General features: G+C 40.7%; 1 protein-coding gene across 15 annotated transcripts in view; it reads right to left on the minus strand.

Moving 5' to 3' along the window:
- Positions 1-18,472, minus strand: part of celf4 (CUGBP, Elav-like family member 4) — a 1,237,212-nt gene that overhangs the window by 674,066 nt on the left and 544,674 nt on the right. For all 15 annotated transcript variants that reach the window (XR_009446241.1, XR_007247548.2, XM_048530893.2 and 12 more), the window contains exon 3: positions 7,926-7,974. Coding sequence is in view for 13 of the 15 variants with exons in the window: in XM_048530893.2 (XP_048386850.1) it covers positions 7,926-7,974 (49 nt within the window). In the remaining 2 variants the exon portion in view is untranslated. The remainder of the gene's footprint in view (positions 1-7,925; positions 7,975-18,472) is intronic.

Below are 18,472 nucleotides of genomic sequence, written 5' to 3' on the forward strand. Positions count from 1 at the left end.
AGGTTCCGTGCACAAATTCCCTTTACAATCCTTAATAGGCCCTACCCTTTATCTGGTCATTCTCTTTCTGCACAAATGTGCAAAAAGCCCTGGGGTTTTCCTTGATGCTATCTGCCAAGGCTTTCTCGTGCCCCATTACCACTCTCCTAAGCCCTTTCTTCAGCTCTGTTCTGGCTAACTTGTATCCCTCTCGAGCTTTTTTCCATTCCTAGTTTCCTAAACCTAATATAAGCCTCCTTCTTCCTCTTAACCAGTCGTTCGATCTCTCAAGAACCAAGAACACCGGGCACAGACAGGGCTACAGCCCTATAGCTCTCATTCTGAAATTGGTGCCATTTGACTGTACTTTGATACTAGACAGGTGATATTATCCAATTTACCGTTTTGCATAAAAATGACATTCAAAAGTAGAGGGCAGTTTTTCATTTCTGTTTTTCTTTTTCTTTCTTATCGTAAAGTCAAAACATGATGTGGGATTAAAATGTAGGGCAGAATTTTATCAAGGCCTGAGCAACACAGGCTATGGTAAGTTTAGCTATGAAAGATTGTGGCCTCTGGATAAGAAGACCAGCAAGACCTTTCTTAATGCTGAAAGTATCTGGCTCCATTTTCTGTACTTTTCACAAGAGGCATGGTGAGTTTCTTGCTAGGCAGTGGCATTGCTTGTTAATCACTTAAACTCACCTTATTAATATTCAGCATTCTTTCTTAGCAACTCCCCAAAAGAATTAGACATGGAAAAAACTCACCATAGAAACCTGTGTGGATATTTGCAAATTCAGCTCACTATTTGCTCCAAAAGATCTTTGTTGTGGACACCAGGTACTACTATCTCAATGCGTGTTTCATGGACATCAGCCACAGACATTAATATTTGATAAGATGCCAGTCTCTAAAAATCATCTTGGTCCATCTCTGATCCACTTCTAGTAGAGTTCTGTGCTTCAGGTGCACTGCACCTGTGAGAAAATGGAGCCAGATACTTTCAGCATCAAGAAAGGTCTTGCTGGTCTTCTTATCCAGAGGCCACAATCTTTCATAGCCAATCTTACCATAGCCTGTGTTGCTAAGGCCTTGATAAAATTCTGCCCTAGATTTTAACCCCACATCATGTTTTGACTTTACGATAAGAAAGAAAAAGAAAAACAGAAATGAAAAACTGCCCTCTACTTTTGAACGTCATTTTTATGCAAAACGGTAAATTGGATAATATCACCTGTCTAGTATCAAAGTACAGTCAAATGGCACCAATTTCAGAATGAGAGCTATAGGGCTGTAGCCCTATCATTGTAATGTGGCAGTAAGCACACTGCACACATCCAGTTCATCGACTGGGCCAGGCTACATCTTGGGGCTTTTCATTTACTATCATACAGCACACTCACCCTGAGCCTACTTACATGTTTACAGCATCCCTGCCCTGCCTTGATTTTTGTGCTTTGTCCAGAGCTACCAGTTTGATACTACTTCTGTCTTGTCCTGTCATTTAACACAGACACAAAACTAGCGAGTTTATCATGGCTGTCAGCTGGTATAATTGAAGTCGTGAGATATGGCCTTTGCTCATTCACAGTAAAACAAGGGCAGCCAACAAGCTTAATCTGAGGGCTTGGAAATAGTCAGCCAGCCACTTGGGGCAGAAAGAGTAAGGATGCTCTCCATTTGATGAGTGAGGAATGATGAGCAGTCTACCACTTGTCTCAAGCATTATTTTTATTGATCTGAGACTTGAGAATTGTTGGCTGATGAACATTTATTGTCCATTCCTGATTACCCTTAAGGAGGTGGTGGTGAGCTGCCTTCTTGAATGTCTGCAGTCCATGTGCTGTACATTGACCCACAATGACCTTAGGGAGAGATTTCCAAGAACTTGACTTTGTGATAGTGAGGGAACAGTGATATATTTCCAGTCAGGCTTGGAGGGGAATGTGCAGGTCATTATATTCCTGCGTATCTGTTGTCTTTGTCCTTCCAGATGGAATTGGGTTTGGAGGGTGTTGTCTAAAGACCTTTGGTGAATTTCTGAAGTGCTGATCCAGAGTACTGATCTCCCCACATCTGCCATGCCCAGGGCAAAGGTCGGGAAACTTGCAGGGCAGCTGTGGTTGACAGTGCTTGTCCAGGTGCACAATAGGATTTTAAAGACGGTGTGGGTGCAAGGCTGCTAGGGATTTCTGGGATAATCAATGAGAAGCCATGGGGGGAATGGTGCACCCATGTCAAGATGGAATTGGAATTGAGAATGGGAAACAGCATTGGAGTGGGATAAGTATGAAGCGAACTTGGTAAGATATGATGAGAAAGCAATATTGGTCTCACAGCAGAAAGCCCTCCAGAAACTCCACATGACTTAGTTCAGGATTCAGTCCATTGCTCCTGAATTTAGAAAGTTATAGCATGTTATGTGGTTTTTGATCAGATCAGTAAACATTTCTGATCATTTGAAAATGGTGATTAAAATAATTTAATTTCTATGGCTTTGGCACATAAACCAACAAATTCCATACTTACAGAGATAATGGGAACTGCAGATGCTGGAGAATCCAAGATAATAAAGTGTGAAGCTGGATGAACACAGCAGGCCAAGCAGCATCTCAGGAGCACAAAAGCTGATGTTTCCGTCTGATGAAGGGTCTAGGCCCAAAACATCAGCTTTTGTGCTCCTGAGATGCTGCTTAACCTGCTGTGTTCATCCAAATTCCATACTTATGTTGGGAACATCTCGCTTTTCAAAGCAGCTGTGTTTCACAAAGGAAGTAACTTTGATCCTTTCTGAACAACGTGCACTAAAACTGTTGGATTTGGGCATGAAGGTCAGAAAGGAGTAGTGGGTTTTGCTTTTATCAAATCTAGAAAAGGGCTAAATCTACCAAAATATCTGCAACTGGTCTAATCGTATCAAGGCATCAAGATACTTCCCATATTGAGTGCGTTGCTGGTAGCTCACTACGGCAACTGAGTTAAGTCATGTGTCAACAGCTGGTGCTGCCAAGAGTTGTGGATACATAAAATAGATGTGAACAGTTAGAGAAATTGCTGCATAATGAGAAAAGCATTTTGCTGAAAAATCTATAAATAGCGTGGATGCACGTTTCAACTTTTCCAAAATACAAAAGATATCCTAATGTCCACTGACTGATCATTAACCATGAAGACAGGGAATAGAGAATAGATGGATGGGTCCAACAGCTGCTTATATGTGCAGGCAACACTTTGACTGATGGCGCAGCTAAAGTCTACATTAGATAAGAAGGAGAAGCATTCAATGTCATGCTGGAAAAGTCAAAAAGCAAATCAGCCAAGTGTGCTGAGTACTGTGTGGGAAAAAATGTTCTTGAATTGATAGTTGTGGTGTTGATGGACAAAGTGTTGAATCATAGTCCTGCATAGAAGATATATGCTTCTAACTCAGTTAACTCTTCAGAACACTCTCAAATTCTAATAACATTCTTACAATGCCAGATCCTATTGGGCCTAACGACTACTGATCAGCCAATGTCTAAAATGCATAATCTACCTAATAATGTATAATTGTCTCATTATGATGTCTCCAGACATACATACCATATAGTGTCTAACCTGCTTCCACTCTGAAAGGCTTTAAGTGACCATTGCATTGTGCCACAGTTGATACAGCTGCCTATTATGTGCCTTCATTCATTACTAATTATGTAGAAAACACTGAATCTTTTGACCAAGATAATAAAGCTGTAATGCAGTCAATTGCCTGGGATGATGTCATAAAAGATATAAAATGATGGCTTTTTACTCTCTTCCCATTACCCATAATTTTTGCTAATGTATAATGGTCTTTGTAAATGGGATCTCAGTTAATGGCAGTTCAAAGTAGCGCTGAAGTACAGAGTAAAGACTAAAAAGTTATAAGGATATCATCATTACCAGTTAATGATCCACAGGATTCTATACTGCAGAAAATAACTGCTGTTATTGAATCAGCTCCCAAAATCAAAGCATGTATAACCATTCTTCTTCCACCACTCTATTTTATCAAATATACATTTACCACTGTGGTCAATGTTCCTTCACTCTTTCTCTTATTGCTACATCCAAACTCCAACTATTCAAGCATTTTATCTGCTACCTATAATCTAATTGTGTGGTGATTATGATTCACTGGGGGTGAAATTCCAACTCCGAGAAGCAGGATAATGATGAATGACAGCTGATTGTTTACTACGTCAATTTTCTTTCCACTGAAGTCCACAGAATCATTGTTCAGTCCCTTACTGGAAACTTGTTTTCAAGACTTTATAGTTTTATATGGCTTAAAGTTAAAAATCTTCACAAGATTTGCCAAGTTAATGGAGGCCAATTTCACTCCCATTTTTGTGCACTTTTGCTTCTTTCACAGGATTTGATAGTCTGGAAATTACCTCCCTTGCTTTTTTCTTCTGACAATTTACAATCCTTTCAAAAACTAATCAATGCTTGGCATTGTGTAATTGTTGTCAGTTTCATGTCAATTCAGAGAATGATGCCAACTCAGAATTTGCGAGTTACTGTCATGGGTCTTCATAATACTGAATAGGCTGATTTGTGAAGTGCAGATCTTTGAGAATATGGGGCACCACATCCCACAGGTTAGTGGGATCTGGGGTGCACGATTTGCTTCCTTTCCTTCCTTCATTGTCATTGCTATGCCTCATCATGAAGATATTTGAGCTCAAAGAATGACGCAGCTATCTGGCCAAGTTGTCACCGTTCTGAATTATTAATAGCAAGCTCCTTCCAGCCATTACTCAAGGAGTGTTTCAGAATGTTCCTGAAGCACTTTCTTTGTCCTCCCTAAAACAGCCGCCTTTGGGCTGCTCAGAAAACAGGATGTGGCTTTTCAGCAATGGGGACACAGTATCTTGTCCATTACCTTCATTGCTTAATATTGATCACTCTGCTTAATGAGGCTTTTGTTTTCAATGTTCATACTTCCAAACTGTTCTGCATTACTGGTGCATTTCACATATATATGCTTAGAAAACATTCAGTGTTACAGACATGCTGATTTAAAAAAAAAACCCTTGCTTGTTGAGAATTTTGCTGCAAGCTCTTGTTAAAGAGGACTTTATTGATATGAACTACACAGATTCTTGGTATATGGGGTGAAATTAAGAAGTAAATGTCAACTGTCTTTTGTAGACATACAAACAATACACCTAAACAGAAATGTCATACAAGAATAGAATTCAAATTACCTAAATCATTCCCTTAGTTGGGAAAGACAACATCTATGCCTGCAGATACTTACCGTCAGGGGCAACTGAGAAATCAAAGTGCCTCCATGGAAATGACCCTTAACAGACAAAAAGAAATGTCTTTGGCTACAGCTATAGATTTGTGGTCATTATTGGGCAATTCAGATTTTCAAAAATTAATTATCTTTTCTCTCTCTGCTGTGAGGGCTGTTTTGGAGACCAGTGAGCTACAAGACTTATCCTGAATGGAAACCCAAGGGTGACCTGGCAATTATGTCGCAGAATCTGCTCAAAATCTTAAGACAATATGTGAAATAACTCCACAGAGGTTGGTATCCCATCACAAGCCACCCTTTATTTGCACGTGGAAAGCCCTTGACATGGGCCCAGTGCTCTCAGAGGCAGTTCTTAGAGTATCAGAATATCTGACATTTCTCTTTTTATCTGTCAGCCAGGACTCCCTGATTGGACTAGATCAACAGCCCTAATCAGGGAACTCATATTCTATGAGATCTGCCTGGCTGACCCTGTTACAATCTCTACAGTGGAAAGCTATGGAAGACTTTCCCAATGATCCCACAATTGATTTGTTTCAATTTTGTGGAAGAGCGCAGAGCTCCTCTGTCTTCACCCTCCCTTTCACAATGGAAAAACAATTCTTCTCTTAACCAAACATAACATTTTGGATAATAAAATGTGAGGCTGGATGAACACAGCAGGCCAAGCAGCATCTCAGGAGCACAAAAGCTTGGCCTGCTTGGCCTGCTGTGTTCATCCAGCCTCACATTTTATTATCTTGGAATTCTCCAGCATCTGCAGTTCCCATTATCACTCAAAATTTTGGAACTTGACTTGTTTTTAATTAAGGTTATTACATACAGAAAATGCAATACTTCAAGTTCTGTAAAGTTACATGATAATAACCGAATTGGAATACCGGTGTCAGTAACACTTGAAATACAAAGCAATTTACTGTGACTCTGACATTGGACCAATATCATCATTATTCCATCAGCTGACAGCAAAATATGACATACTGAAGAACATACAACTTTACCGCTGCTCTAGTCCAGCTGACAATAAAAATCCTGTTGCCCCAAAGCACGCTTTAGGGTGTCTCAGAAATATACAGCTTGGAAACAGACCCTCAGTCCACCTCTTCCATGCCGACCAGATATCCTCAATGAACCTAGCCCCATTTGCCAGCATTTGGCCCATATCCCTCTAAACCCTCCCAATTCATTTACCCATCTAGATATCTTTTAAATGTTGTCATTGTACCAGTCTCTACTACTTTCTCTGGCAGCTCATTCCATACACGCACTGCCCTCTGTGAAAATGTTGCCCCTTCGGTCCCTTTTAAATCTTTCTCTTCTCACCTCAAATCTACGGTCTCTAGTTTTGGACTCCCCCAACCTAGGGAAAAGACATTGTTTATTTACGCTATTCATTTTTATCAATTTTATCAACCTCTATAAAGTCACCCCTCAGCTTCTGACATTCCAAGGAAAATAGCCCCAACCTATTCAGCTCATCCCTAGAAGTCAAGCTTTCCAACCGGTTCTGAGACTATGATATATATCATATGTCAACTTTGAAGCATACAAAATTCTTAGTAGTTAATTATTCAAAGGAGACATTTTGAAAGCTGCTTGTCACTTGATGTAGGAATTGAAAATGTAAACCCAGACACATACTACGAATCAGAAAGACAGACTGGAAATATATTTATAAGAGAGGATTGAAATTGCAGGCTTCTTCTCCTTGGACTCCTTTGTTAAGCACTATGTTAGGCCTTCATGATAACATGAAATCTAACCAAATGGAAAATAGGAGAAATAAATGAAGGTTGAGACCTCTAGATAATCTGCAAAAGCAATATGTACAAAGGTTGTTATAGTCTCATTACTTGTGATAATTGCTCAGAGAACTCAAAGATTTTCTAGCATTTAAATTCTGCAGACATTCTTATTTTCATTTTAGTGTGTAAAACAAATATTCAGCTCTATAGCACAGAGATACCATGAAATTGCTCACATCATTCATGAACCTCTGATGAAATAATTATGCAAGATGTTACCACAAGCTACCATATCTACAAACATGTATGGCCATCCTGATGCTTTTGAAATATTTTGAAAAATGGCTTCAAGCCATTTTTTTTCAACAAACCCAGTTTTAGTCAGTAAAATATCCACCTATATACTTAACGTAACTCCTTCAATGTCTTTACAGAGTACTGCTGTGAGGGGCACATTTCATGCGGTCTTTTAAAATTACTTAATGAGTTCTCCAGAGAACTTAACTTAAGAATAGTGAAGTGCTTTAGGAATAGCAGAAATAAAGCTTCTGAGTGTATAACCTTCTTTATCTCTTTGTTTGAATATCTCTCAGTGTATTGTTCTTTATAACTCTAGTAATCCATTTACTAACCTTCTAAATCTATCCAAACAGACAGAGATCGCTAGTTAAGTTAATTGATTTTTCTACACACAGAACAGACCAAAAATGACAATTAGATCTTTGGAATAAGTGCACTGCGCCTTTAAATGGAAAACAATTATCATCATAAAACTGACGGCAGGTGCCATTATAGGTAAGAAAATACAATGGCCCTCAACTGAGTTTTTGATGTAATGCATCCTTGCCTCAGAAAGTGAACAACAATAAAGAAAATAAAGTCAGCATCAGACTTGGAGCAACAAAGACAACTACCTCCTCTGCTCTCACTGTCCGCTGGCTTCACCTGGATCGGTCTGTTCATCTGTGAATACAAAGAAGAAGCAAAGATCATTTCTAGTCACTTGACTGAAGATTAGATGTAGTAAAGACATAGTGCTCAGAAAGTATTAATTATTAAGAAGTTATGTTAGACGGAAAATGCAGTACTTTTGTGGCATGGAATAACAATTGCGGCAGCATTTATAAATAAAATCAGGATTCTAAATTAAAATTAAAAGAATGTTTTATTCTGAGTCCAAAGTGTTATGCCGTATAATTCATACCTTACAAGGAGGCTAATCTAATAGCCCAGTCCCTGTAGCTCCTCAAGTGGCTAGCCTGCTTCCTTTTGAAATCATTGATTGTTTTAGCTTTCACCAACACTTGTGAGCTGCAAATTCCATGTTTCCACTCACAATGGTCAGAAGTTTATCCTCACATTTTGCTCTGTCACTTGCCCAAAATTGGAAAACTGTATCCCCCAATTCTTGCACAATTAGCTGATGGACAGAGATTTTCCGCGTTTCTCACCCAGAGTCTAAGATAATCTTATAACACCTTCATCAAATTTCCCTCCAATCTCCTTTGCTTCATGCAGGGCAATGCCAACATTTCCAATCTAATCTTGTAGCAAAGCAACCCCAACCCCCATTCCTGGAGCCTTTTGTGTAACTCTTCTCTGTATTCTTCTGAAGATCTTGACATCTTTCCCAAAATATAGTGACCATAATTGGATGCAAGATTTTGTTTGGTGCCTAACTTGAGTTTTATACAGGTTCAGCATAGTTTTACTGAGTACACAATTAACCTATTTATAAAGTACAAGATGTCACATGTTTTGCTTAATTACATTCTCAATATGTTCTACATATTGATGCATACACTCACAGATCCTTCTTTTCCTGCAAACCTTTTCAGAATTGTGCCATTAAGTCCAGTTAGAGCTTTCCCCCTTTCCTTCTTTCAAAATGCATCACCCCACACTCCTCTATATTAAAGTTCATCAGCCACTTGTCTGCCGATCCTTCTACCCTATCCATATCCTGTTGTCAGCAATCTGTATCATCCTAAACATTTGCCACTCCTCTAGGGTTTAGTACTATCTGAATATTTTGAAATTTTACTCCATGTTGCAAAATTCCAATTGTTTATGCAAAGTTAAAAAGTTAATGGCCCTATTACTGGCTTCTGGCAAATCTCATTATTTACTATCCTCACTAAGAAACAACAATCTACGGTGACTGAGATAGCAAGAACTGACGATGCTGGAGTCAGAGATAACAAGGTGTAGAGCTGGATGAACACAGCAGGCCAGACCGCATCAGAGGAGCAGGAAAGCTGACATTTCGGGTCAGGACCATTCTTCAGAAATGAGGAAAGGGTAGGAAGCTCAGAAATAAATAGAGAGTAGGGGTGGGGCTGGGGAAGGTAGGCGAGATAGTGATAGGCGAGTGCAGGTAGGCAATAGTCGGGATTGGTCAGTGAAGTGGGAGGGGCAGATAGGTGGGAGAGATGGGAGATGCTGCTTGGCCTGCTGTGTTCATCCAGCCTCACATTTTATTATCTTGGAATTCTCCAGCATCTGCAGTTCCCATTATCTCTGAGAAGGTGGACTGGTTGTGTGAGGTCAAAGAGATGGGGATGAGATTGGGGGGGGGGGGGGGGGGGTGGTGGTATTGGGATGAAGCCAGGGAAGGGAGATTTTGAAACTAGTAAGATCCACATTTAGACCATTGGTCTGTAGGCTCCCAAGGCAGAATACGAGGTGTTGCTCCTCTAGTTTGCACGGGGCATCATTGTAACACTGGAGGAGACCCAGGATGGACATGTCACCCAGGGAGTGGGATAGGGAGTTAAAATGTGCCACAATGACCTCACACAACCCATCCATCTTCTCACCCACCTGTCTGCCCCTCCCACCTCACTGACCAATCCCGACTATTGCTGTTGATATAATCTACTTTGACTTGCTACTTTCTGTCTTTAACCCAATTTTTTTTATCCAATTGGACATTGACTTGCCTATTCCTCAAATCTCAAATTTTGTTAACAAGCCTTTTATGTGATAACCTGTGAAATTTTTCTACAAATCCATATTGTCAATGTTTACCACATTCCTTGCATCAACCATGCTCAATGTTACTTCAAAGAATTCAATTTATATTAGTCAAGCACAATCTACGTTATAAATCCGCATAGGCTTTAACCTAAATAACTGCAAAAATCTTTTAGTGTCTGTTGATTTTTTGCTCCGATTAAGGATTTACCTCTCATGCCAAACTAACTGGCCTGTATCTGTTTGAACTGTCCATGCACCCATGCTTGTATATCTGTTGCCATTTTCCAATCCTCTAGCACCTCTCCCATTGCTGAAAAGTGAAAAGTTAACGGAAATATTTCTGCTTCCTCCATTTTACATTCTTTAGCAAAGTCATTTGCAAGTCATCTGGATCAGCGACTTACGCTTAGACAGACTTTCCAGTACCTCCAACTTTTCGATTTCATATTATCCATCATTCCATTTGTGCAATAATTTGTCAGATTCCTTTACCTTAATAAACACCAGTACACAGACCTTATTAGGTAACCCATCCTTACCCTGTGCTTTTGAGCATGTATCCCCATGCGACCATCTCTCCCACTTTCCCCACGCCCTTCTCCCATTATCTGTGAGGACCCTCTCTAGCTCTTACTAACTGCTTTCTATTAACATGCTGTGGGAATTACAGTCTACATCATAGATTGTATTTAAATTAATAATGATGAAACTAAAAAGTAGCTTTGAATTTTAAACTGAATTGTTATAAAGCAAAGGATGCAGGAGATTTCTCCATGATGGTATCCAATCTCATTTTTGTAATCACCTCAATGAATATAAGGTTTACAGGGTGTGACATTATAGTGCTGGTTCAAAAGAAATGCCATTTCCACGGCTAGTGCATCCACACAGCACATTGGAGGATATAACTCTACAGCCACAACGTCACACGTTATGGAAAGTTTTTCCCAATTTACTGTAGGGGTGACACAGTGACTCAGTGGTTTGTACTGCTTCCTCAGAACCAGGAACCTGGGTTCGATTCCACCCTTGGGCGACTGTGTGGAGTTTGCACATTTTCCCCATGTCTGCGTGGGTTTCCTCCCACAGTCCAAAGATGTGCAGGTTAGGGGGATTGGCCATGCTAAATTGCCCGTAGTGTTCAGAGATGTGTAGATTAGGATGAGTCTGGGTGGGAGTGACTTGTTGGGCAGAACGTCCTATTTCCACACGGCAGGGATTCTATGATTATTTGAAGCGAGTTCACAAATAGCAAACAAGGCTGATCTTTAACAAGGAAGATCTGAAACAAAAGCACAAATTTCCGGAATAACTCAGGAGTTAAAGTGACAAACTGAAGATTTTGAAGAAGAGTCACTGGAGCTGAATGGCTAACTCAGCTTTCTCTCCACAGATGCTGCCAGACTCCGCTGAGATTTTCTAGCAATTTTTGTTTTCGTTTCAGATTTCCAGCATCCACAGTTCTTTAGTTTATTTTTGGTTAGATGGGTTAGAAGCGAGTATTGATCTTGGTTGAGCCATAACCCACAGCACAGAAATCAAATTACTTCTCAGATAAATGGTTTAAATGTCCACACAAAGTCAATGTGGACTCAGTAACTGTCTCTAACACTCTCATACAAAACAGTTTTTTTTTGGCTCTGCTATCAGCCAAGGTTGTAAAGGAAGGGAAGGAAATAATACTCAAAAAATAGTTGACAATCTCTGTGACTTTTTCTATAAACAGGTTTAAAAGATTGCCATGCCCGTGTAAATGAACAATCCTGGCTTCTATTAAGAACAGTGGGACACTAGATTTGCAGCAAATATTACATTTTTGATTTCAAGTACTTGATTTCAAGTACATTGGAGGGTTCAAAATGCAGGATATTAATGACAAATAGTATTGTATCAATGCCAAAGATTTCAATCGTGTAAGTTATTTCAGTCCTCTGACATGCCTGCCAACTTTTTGCTTGAAATGAGAAATGAGAACTATATGTATATTTTCTCATTGAAAGACAAAAATGGTGGTCTCACAACTGGTGTTTTATTCATACTTGCCCTGAACCTATAAGAACAGAGAATCTGACAACATCAATGACAACTTATGCTTTTAACATGGCACTGGGGAGTTGGGAGCTGGGGGAGCTGGATAGTCAATAGTTCTGCTTCAGGCAGTTACCAAAGGTGGTATTAAATAGTTAACAAGAGGAGGCTCCACATGTATCCCCACGCATTACGATGGGGGAGCCCAACACTTCCATGCAAAGGACAATGCTGAATGATTTGAACAGATCTTCAGCTAGAAGAGTTGAGTGCAGAATCCAACTGGGCCTCCTCCTGAGTTCTTCAGCTGCAAGCCTTCAGCCAATTCAATTAACTCCACATGATTTCAAAAGAACAGCTGAAGACACTAGATACTGCAAAGGCTATGGGCCCTGACAGCTTTCCTTTAATAGTCCTGAAGAAATATGTACTAGACTGAGCAGTGGGAATGACTGCCCTTGACATCAAAGTAGCACTTAACTGAGTGAGGCATCTAGGAGCCCCAATGAAACCATTGGTGTGTATCAGAAAAACGCGCCTTTTGAACTGTTCCTAGCACAAAGGATGATCAGAAGTCACACAGCAGCAGATTAAAATCCAACAGGTTTATTTGAAATCACATGCTTTTGTACTCCCACTCCTTCATCCAGTGAACTTCACCTGATGAAGAAGCAACGTTCCGAAATCTTGTGACTTCAAATAAGCCTGTTTGACTTTAACCTACTAAGATAACAAGGTGTGGATCTGGATGAACACAGCAGGCCAAGCAGCAGAGGTGCAGGAAGGTTGATGTTTCGGGCCCAGACACTTCATCAGAAAGGAGTATAACCTACTGTCATGTGACTTCTAATTTTGTCCACCCCAGTCCAACACCGGCGCCTCCAAATCAAAGGAAGATGGCTGTGGCTGCTGGAAGCCAGTCAGCTCCAGAAGTTCCTCAAGGAAAATGTCCCAGACCTGACTATCTTCAGCTGCTTCATTAATGGGCTCATATGGACAGAAGTGAGGATGTTCATTGCTTCTGGTTATTTGTTTATTCAATTTGGGCTTTTCTGGATAGGCTGGCATGTATTGTTCATCCCTAATCAATTTGAAGACAGGAGTCAGCCATGTTGCTGTGGGGGACTTTAGCCACATGTAAGCTGGACCAGGATGGCAGATTTCCTTCTCTTAAAGGCTTTCATTAACGAGATGAGTTTTTACAGCAATCGACAGCGGTGGTGCTCACCGTTTGGTTACCTTTTAATTCCACTTAATTGAATTGAAATTCCACCACCTGTCAAGACAGGATTCAAACCCATGTCCTGAGAGCATTAAACAGGGGCTCTGGATTGCGAGGCCAGTGGCATTATGCCACCAATCAAATCCAGGATTTGTGTCTTCTATTTTAGGCTAAGAATAGAGCAGAATAATAATTTATTGTCACTTGTTTGTCAGCGTATTTTTCAAGATACCATAGCATCTATATTAATAACTAAAGGCATAGATAAGAAAAAATAAAATTAAAAATAAATTAAGACAAATTCCATCTTAGTACATTGGGTTTGGGAAAGACAGTACATGTTTCTTTATCTATTCTACTTATGTGCCATTCTCATACAGTAATCGGTGGCAGGCAACTGAGCCAATGCTGACTTGGTGAAACACAGGTGGGGACCTCTGGCCTCGGGGCAAAACCCAGGCGGGGACAGCCCCCCCCCCTCCCCCGGCCTCGAGGTGAAACCCGGCATGGGCTTGTTTGCTCTGTCTACTTTTATATTTTTTTCCCTCTCTATCTCTGCTTTAGAAGGGCTGTAATGTTGATTTTTTAAACTTTATTTTTCTAATTTATACATAAGATTTTGTACCTTGGTACCTTATACATTAGATGCTGCTGGAAATGGTGACTTTGTACGCTTTCAAAATGCTCATGTATCCCTGTACTTGAGTACATGTGACAATAAAACCTACTTCTAGTTCTTTATCCTAAGTAGGGGGAGATCAAAACTAGGCAGCACTTTTTAAGATGAGAAGAGAAAGATTTAAAAGGGACCATGAGGGGCAACTTTTTGATACAGGCAATGGTTCAGATGTTCCTCACCAGAGGAACTGGTGGACGTAGATACAGTTGCAACATTTGAAAGACATTTAGACAGGTACATGGAGAGGAATGGTTTAGAGAAATAGGGGTCAAATGCAGGCAAGATAAATTTAGTTTGGGAAACATGGTTGGCATGGCTAAGTTAGACTGAAGAGTCTTACAGCACAGAAACAGACCTTATGACTCTTGACAAATCAACAGTAAGAAAATGAAACCACAGAGAATGGTTAGAGTGCATATTTTAGATTAATATAAAGGAATATCAGCCAGGGAAATGAGGGAGCAGGAAATAGACAGCTCTGATGGTAGGTGAGAAAACATGGGAAGTAGCTCAAGTGACCATGAAATCAGCATGAAGATTTGTGCCAAATGACCTGTTTTTGTGTTGTATAGTGATTAACTAAGGGGACAGACAGCAGATTATCAAAAGCTTGGATATTTCAAGGGAATTTCTTGAAAAGTGATTTCAACAGGCAGAGATGTTTAAGGAGGGAATTCAAGAGCGTGGCAATTCATGTTATCATCAACAATGGCGAAGCAATTAAAATGAGAAGTGTTAAAAATGCCTGAATTAGAAGTGCATGAATAACTTGGAGATCTGGTATTGGAGATCATAGTAGAAATGGTGAGACAAAAAAAGTTGGAAAGATTTGGAAGGGTTATGACCAGGTGAGGAGGAGGAGGAATTGGCTCCTGCCTTTTTAAACTCTCTTGAATGTTAAAAAAAATTTGTTTCAGCATGCACGTATTACAATTCCAATACAACTGGATTAACCAAATAACAAAGTGTGGAGCTGGATGAACACAGCAGGCCAAGCAGCATCTCAGGTGTTCCTAAGATACTGCTTGGCCTGCTGTGTTCATCCAGCTCCACACTTTGTTATCTCGGATTCTCCAGCATCTCTTAACCAAATAATACGAGAGTCCAATTTCAAAGATTTTTCAAGCAAGGGAAGGATGTGCGTTTTCTCCCCTATTAACTCTGATGGTGTGTGTGCGCATGTGCATGTGCATGTTTGACATGTTGTAAGACCATAAGACATAGGAGCAGAAATTAGGCCATTCAGCCCATCGAGTTTGCTCTACCATTTGATCACGGCTGATAAGTTCCTCAACCCTATTCTCCTGCTTTCTCCCCGTAACCCTTGATAATAAAGAACCTATCTATCTCAGTCTTAAATGTACTCGATGACCTGGCCTCCACAGCCTTCTGTGGCAGTGAATTCCATAGATTCACCACTCTCTGGCTGAAGAAGTTTCTCCTCATCTCCATTCTATTATTATTTGTCAATATTTGTAATATTGGAAAGGGATGAGTCCAGGTGCATCATAGCTTGGTAGGGCAACTACTCTGCCCAGGACCATAAGAATCTACAGGGGATTGTGAACTCAGCACAGTCCATCACACAAGCCACTCTTCTATCCATTGACTCCATCTATACTTCTTGCTGGTGATCCTTCCTCTGAAATATTAACTCCGATTTCTCATCACAGATGTTGCCAGATCTGCTAAGTATTTCCAGCAACTTCTGTTTTTGCTCCTAATTTACAGCATCTGCAGCTCTTTTGGTTTTTATAGGCAAAGACCACCCCCACCTCTGTTATAATTTCTTCCGACCCCTTCTGTCAGGCAGAAAGTACAAAAGCTTAAACACACATAGCAACAAACTCAAACACTGCTTCTTTCCCACTGTTATTAATCTTTGGAATGAACCTCTAAAATTTTAAATGTAATGTTGATCTTGCTGTACCTAGGTACATGTGACAATAATAACTCAAATTAAAACCAAAAAAAAACTGGAATAAGTCTCAAATAAACAGGAAGCTAAAAGCAGATACAGCTTAAATTTCTTCCAGTTGTGAGATTGTAAAGTAAGTCCACAGCTTCATAAATGCTATACCTTTTCCTCAGAATTTGTAAAATTTGTACAAATCACATGTCCTCCATGAATTGTTAATTTTCCAAGTTACTCTTTTACCAGATATATATTTTGAGGGGCGATAAGCCACAGAGATGGAGATGGAAAGAAAACAAACTTCCAGGTCCTATTATAAATATATTTTTCCTTCTCTCTCCAGCCTGCTGTGCAAGCTACTAAAATTTGGTTCATTCGTATATTCCCAAGTGTAGCTCCATTGTCTTTGCCAGTTGAGCACTCCATGGGCAACATTTTATCTCCCAAGAGATAACATAGCGTGGAGCTGGATGTTGAACTTGCTTCATTCTGTGGTCAGATGATCTCAAACATTTTAAGTCCGTATTTTTCATTTTTAAATAAATCATTTTGGTCTATGAAGGTATGGGTAGAATGTCTCTCTGCCACTTTCTTCTCAGTAGGAGGGTGACATGAAAAAAGGAAGATGATAAGCATGCCATACTTTGCCTTCTCATGCTATATTACTGCCACCAACTTGCCTGATCGAACTCTTTTTAGACGTCTGATAAAATTCAGCCCAATGATTCCTCCAGAAATTGTGATTTGTCATTTTGGCAATGTCATTTACAGAAATGTCAAAGAGATGTCAGAAACTTCCACACAAAAACTGAACTAAAATAGGGCTGTGGGGAGTTACTTTCATGAATCTTCTCAAGTTATACAGGCAGATTTTATTTTTCCTAACAGTAGGGGTTTACTACAGGCCCCCCAATAGCAGCAGGGAGATTGTAGAAAGCATAGGTCGACAGATTTTGGAAAAGTGTGGACGCAGTAGGGTTGTTGTAATGGGTGACTTTAACTTTCCTAATATTGATTGGAACCTCCTCCGAGCAGAAGATTTGAATGGAGCTGTTTTTGTAAGGTGTGTTCAGGAGGGTTTCCTAACGCAGTACGTTGACAGGCCGACGAGGGGAGAGGCCATTCTAGACTTGGTGCTCGGAAACGAGCCGGGGCAGGTATCAGATCTTGTGGTGGGAGAGCATTTTGGTGATAGTGACCATAACACTCTCTCATTCTACATAGCTATGGAGAAGGAGAGGATTAGGCAGAATGGGAGGATATTTAATTGGGGAAGAGGAAACTATGATGCGATTAGACACGAGTTAGGAAGCATGGACTGGGAGCAGTTGTTCCATGGTAAGGGAACTATAGACATGTGGAGATGGTTTAAGGAACAGTTGTTGGGAGTGATGAGTAAATATGTCCCTCTGAGACAGGCAAGACGGGGTAAGATAAAGGAACCTTGGATGACGAGAGCGGTGGAGCTTCTAGTGAAAAGGAAGAAGGTAGCTTACATAAGGTGGAGGAAGCTAGGGTCAAGTTCAGCTAGAGAGGATTACATGCAGGCAAGGAAGGAGCTCAAAAATGGTCTGAGGAGAGCCAGGAGGGGGCACGAGAAAGGCTTGGCAGAAGGAATCCGGGAAAACACAAAGGCATTTTACACTTACGTGAGGAATAAGAGAATGGTCAAAGAAAGAGTAGGGCTGATCAGGGATAGCATAGGGAACTTGTGTGTGGAGCCTGAGGAGGTAGGGGAAGCCCTAAATGAGTTTTTTGCTTCTGTCTTTACGAAAGAAACGACCTGTGTAGTGAATGAAACCTTTGAAGAGCAGGTGTGCATGCTGGAATGGATAGAGATAGAGGAAGCTGATGTACTGAAAATTTTGTCAAACATTAAGATTGACAAGTCGCCAGGCCCGGATCAGATTTGTCCTCGGCTGCTTTGGGAAGCGAGAAATGCAATTGCTTCGCCACTTGCGAAGATCTTTGCATCCTCGCTCTCCACTGGAGTCGTACCTGAGGACTGGAGAGAGGCAAATGTAATTCCTCTCTTCAAGAAAGGAAATAGGGAAATCCCCGGCAATTATAGACCGGTAAGTCTCACGTCTGTCGTCTGCAAGGTGTTAGAAAGGATTCTGAGGGATAAGATTTATGACCATCTGGAAGAGCATGGCTTGATCAAATACAGTCAACACGGCTTTGTGAGGGGTAGGTCATGCCTTACGAACCTTATCGAGTTTTTTGAGGATGTGACTAGTAAGGTTGATGAGGGTCAAGCTGTGGATGTGGTGTATATGGACTTCAGTAAGGCATTTGATAAGGTTCCCCATGGAAGGCTCATTCAGAAGGTCAGGAGGAATGGGATACAGGGGAACTTAGCTGCTTGGATACAGAATTGGCTGGCCAACAGAAGACAGCGAGTGGTAGTAGAAGGAAAATATTCTGCCTGGAAGTCAGTGGTGAGTGGGGTTCCACAGGGCTCTGTCCTTGGGCCTCTACTGTTTGTAATTTTTATTAATGACTTGGACGAGGGAATTGAAGGATGGGTCAGCAAGTTTGCAGACGACACAAAGGTCGGAGGTGTCGTTGACAGTGTAGAGGGCTGTTGTAGGCTGCAGCGGGACATTGACAGGATGCAGAGATGGGCTGAGAGGTG

This window comes from Stegostoma tigrinum, chromosome 1 (assembly GCF_030684315.1).
Source record: "Stegostoma tigrinum isolate sSteTig4 chromosome 1, sSteTig4.hap1, whole genome shotgun sequence".
In the NCBI taxonomy this organism is placed as follows: domain Eukaryota; kingdom Metazoa; phylum Chordata; class Chondrichthyes; order Orectolobiformes; family Stegostomatidae; genus Stegostoma; species Stegostoma tigrinum.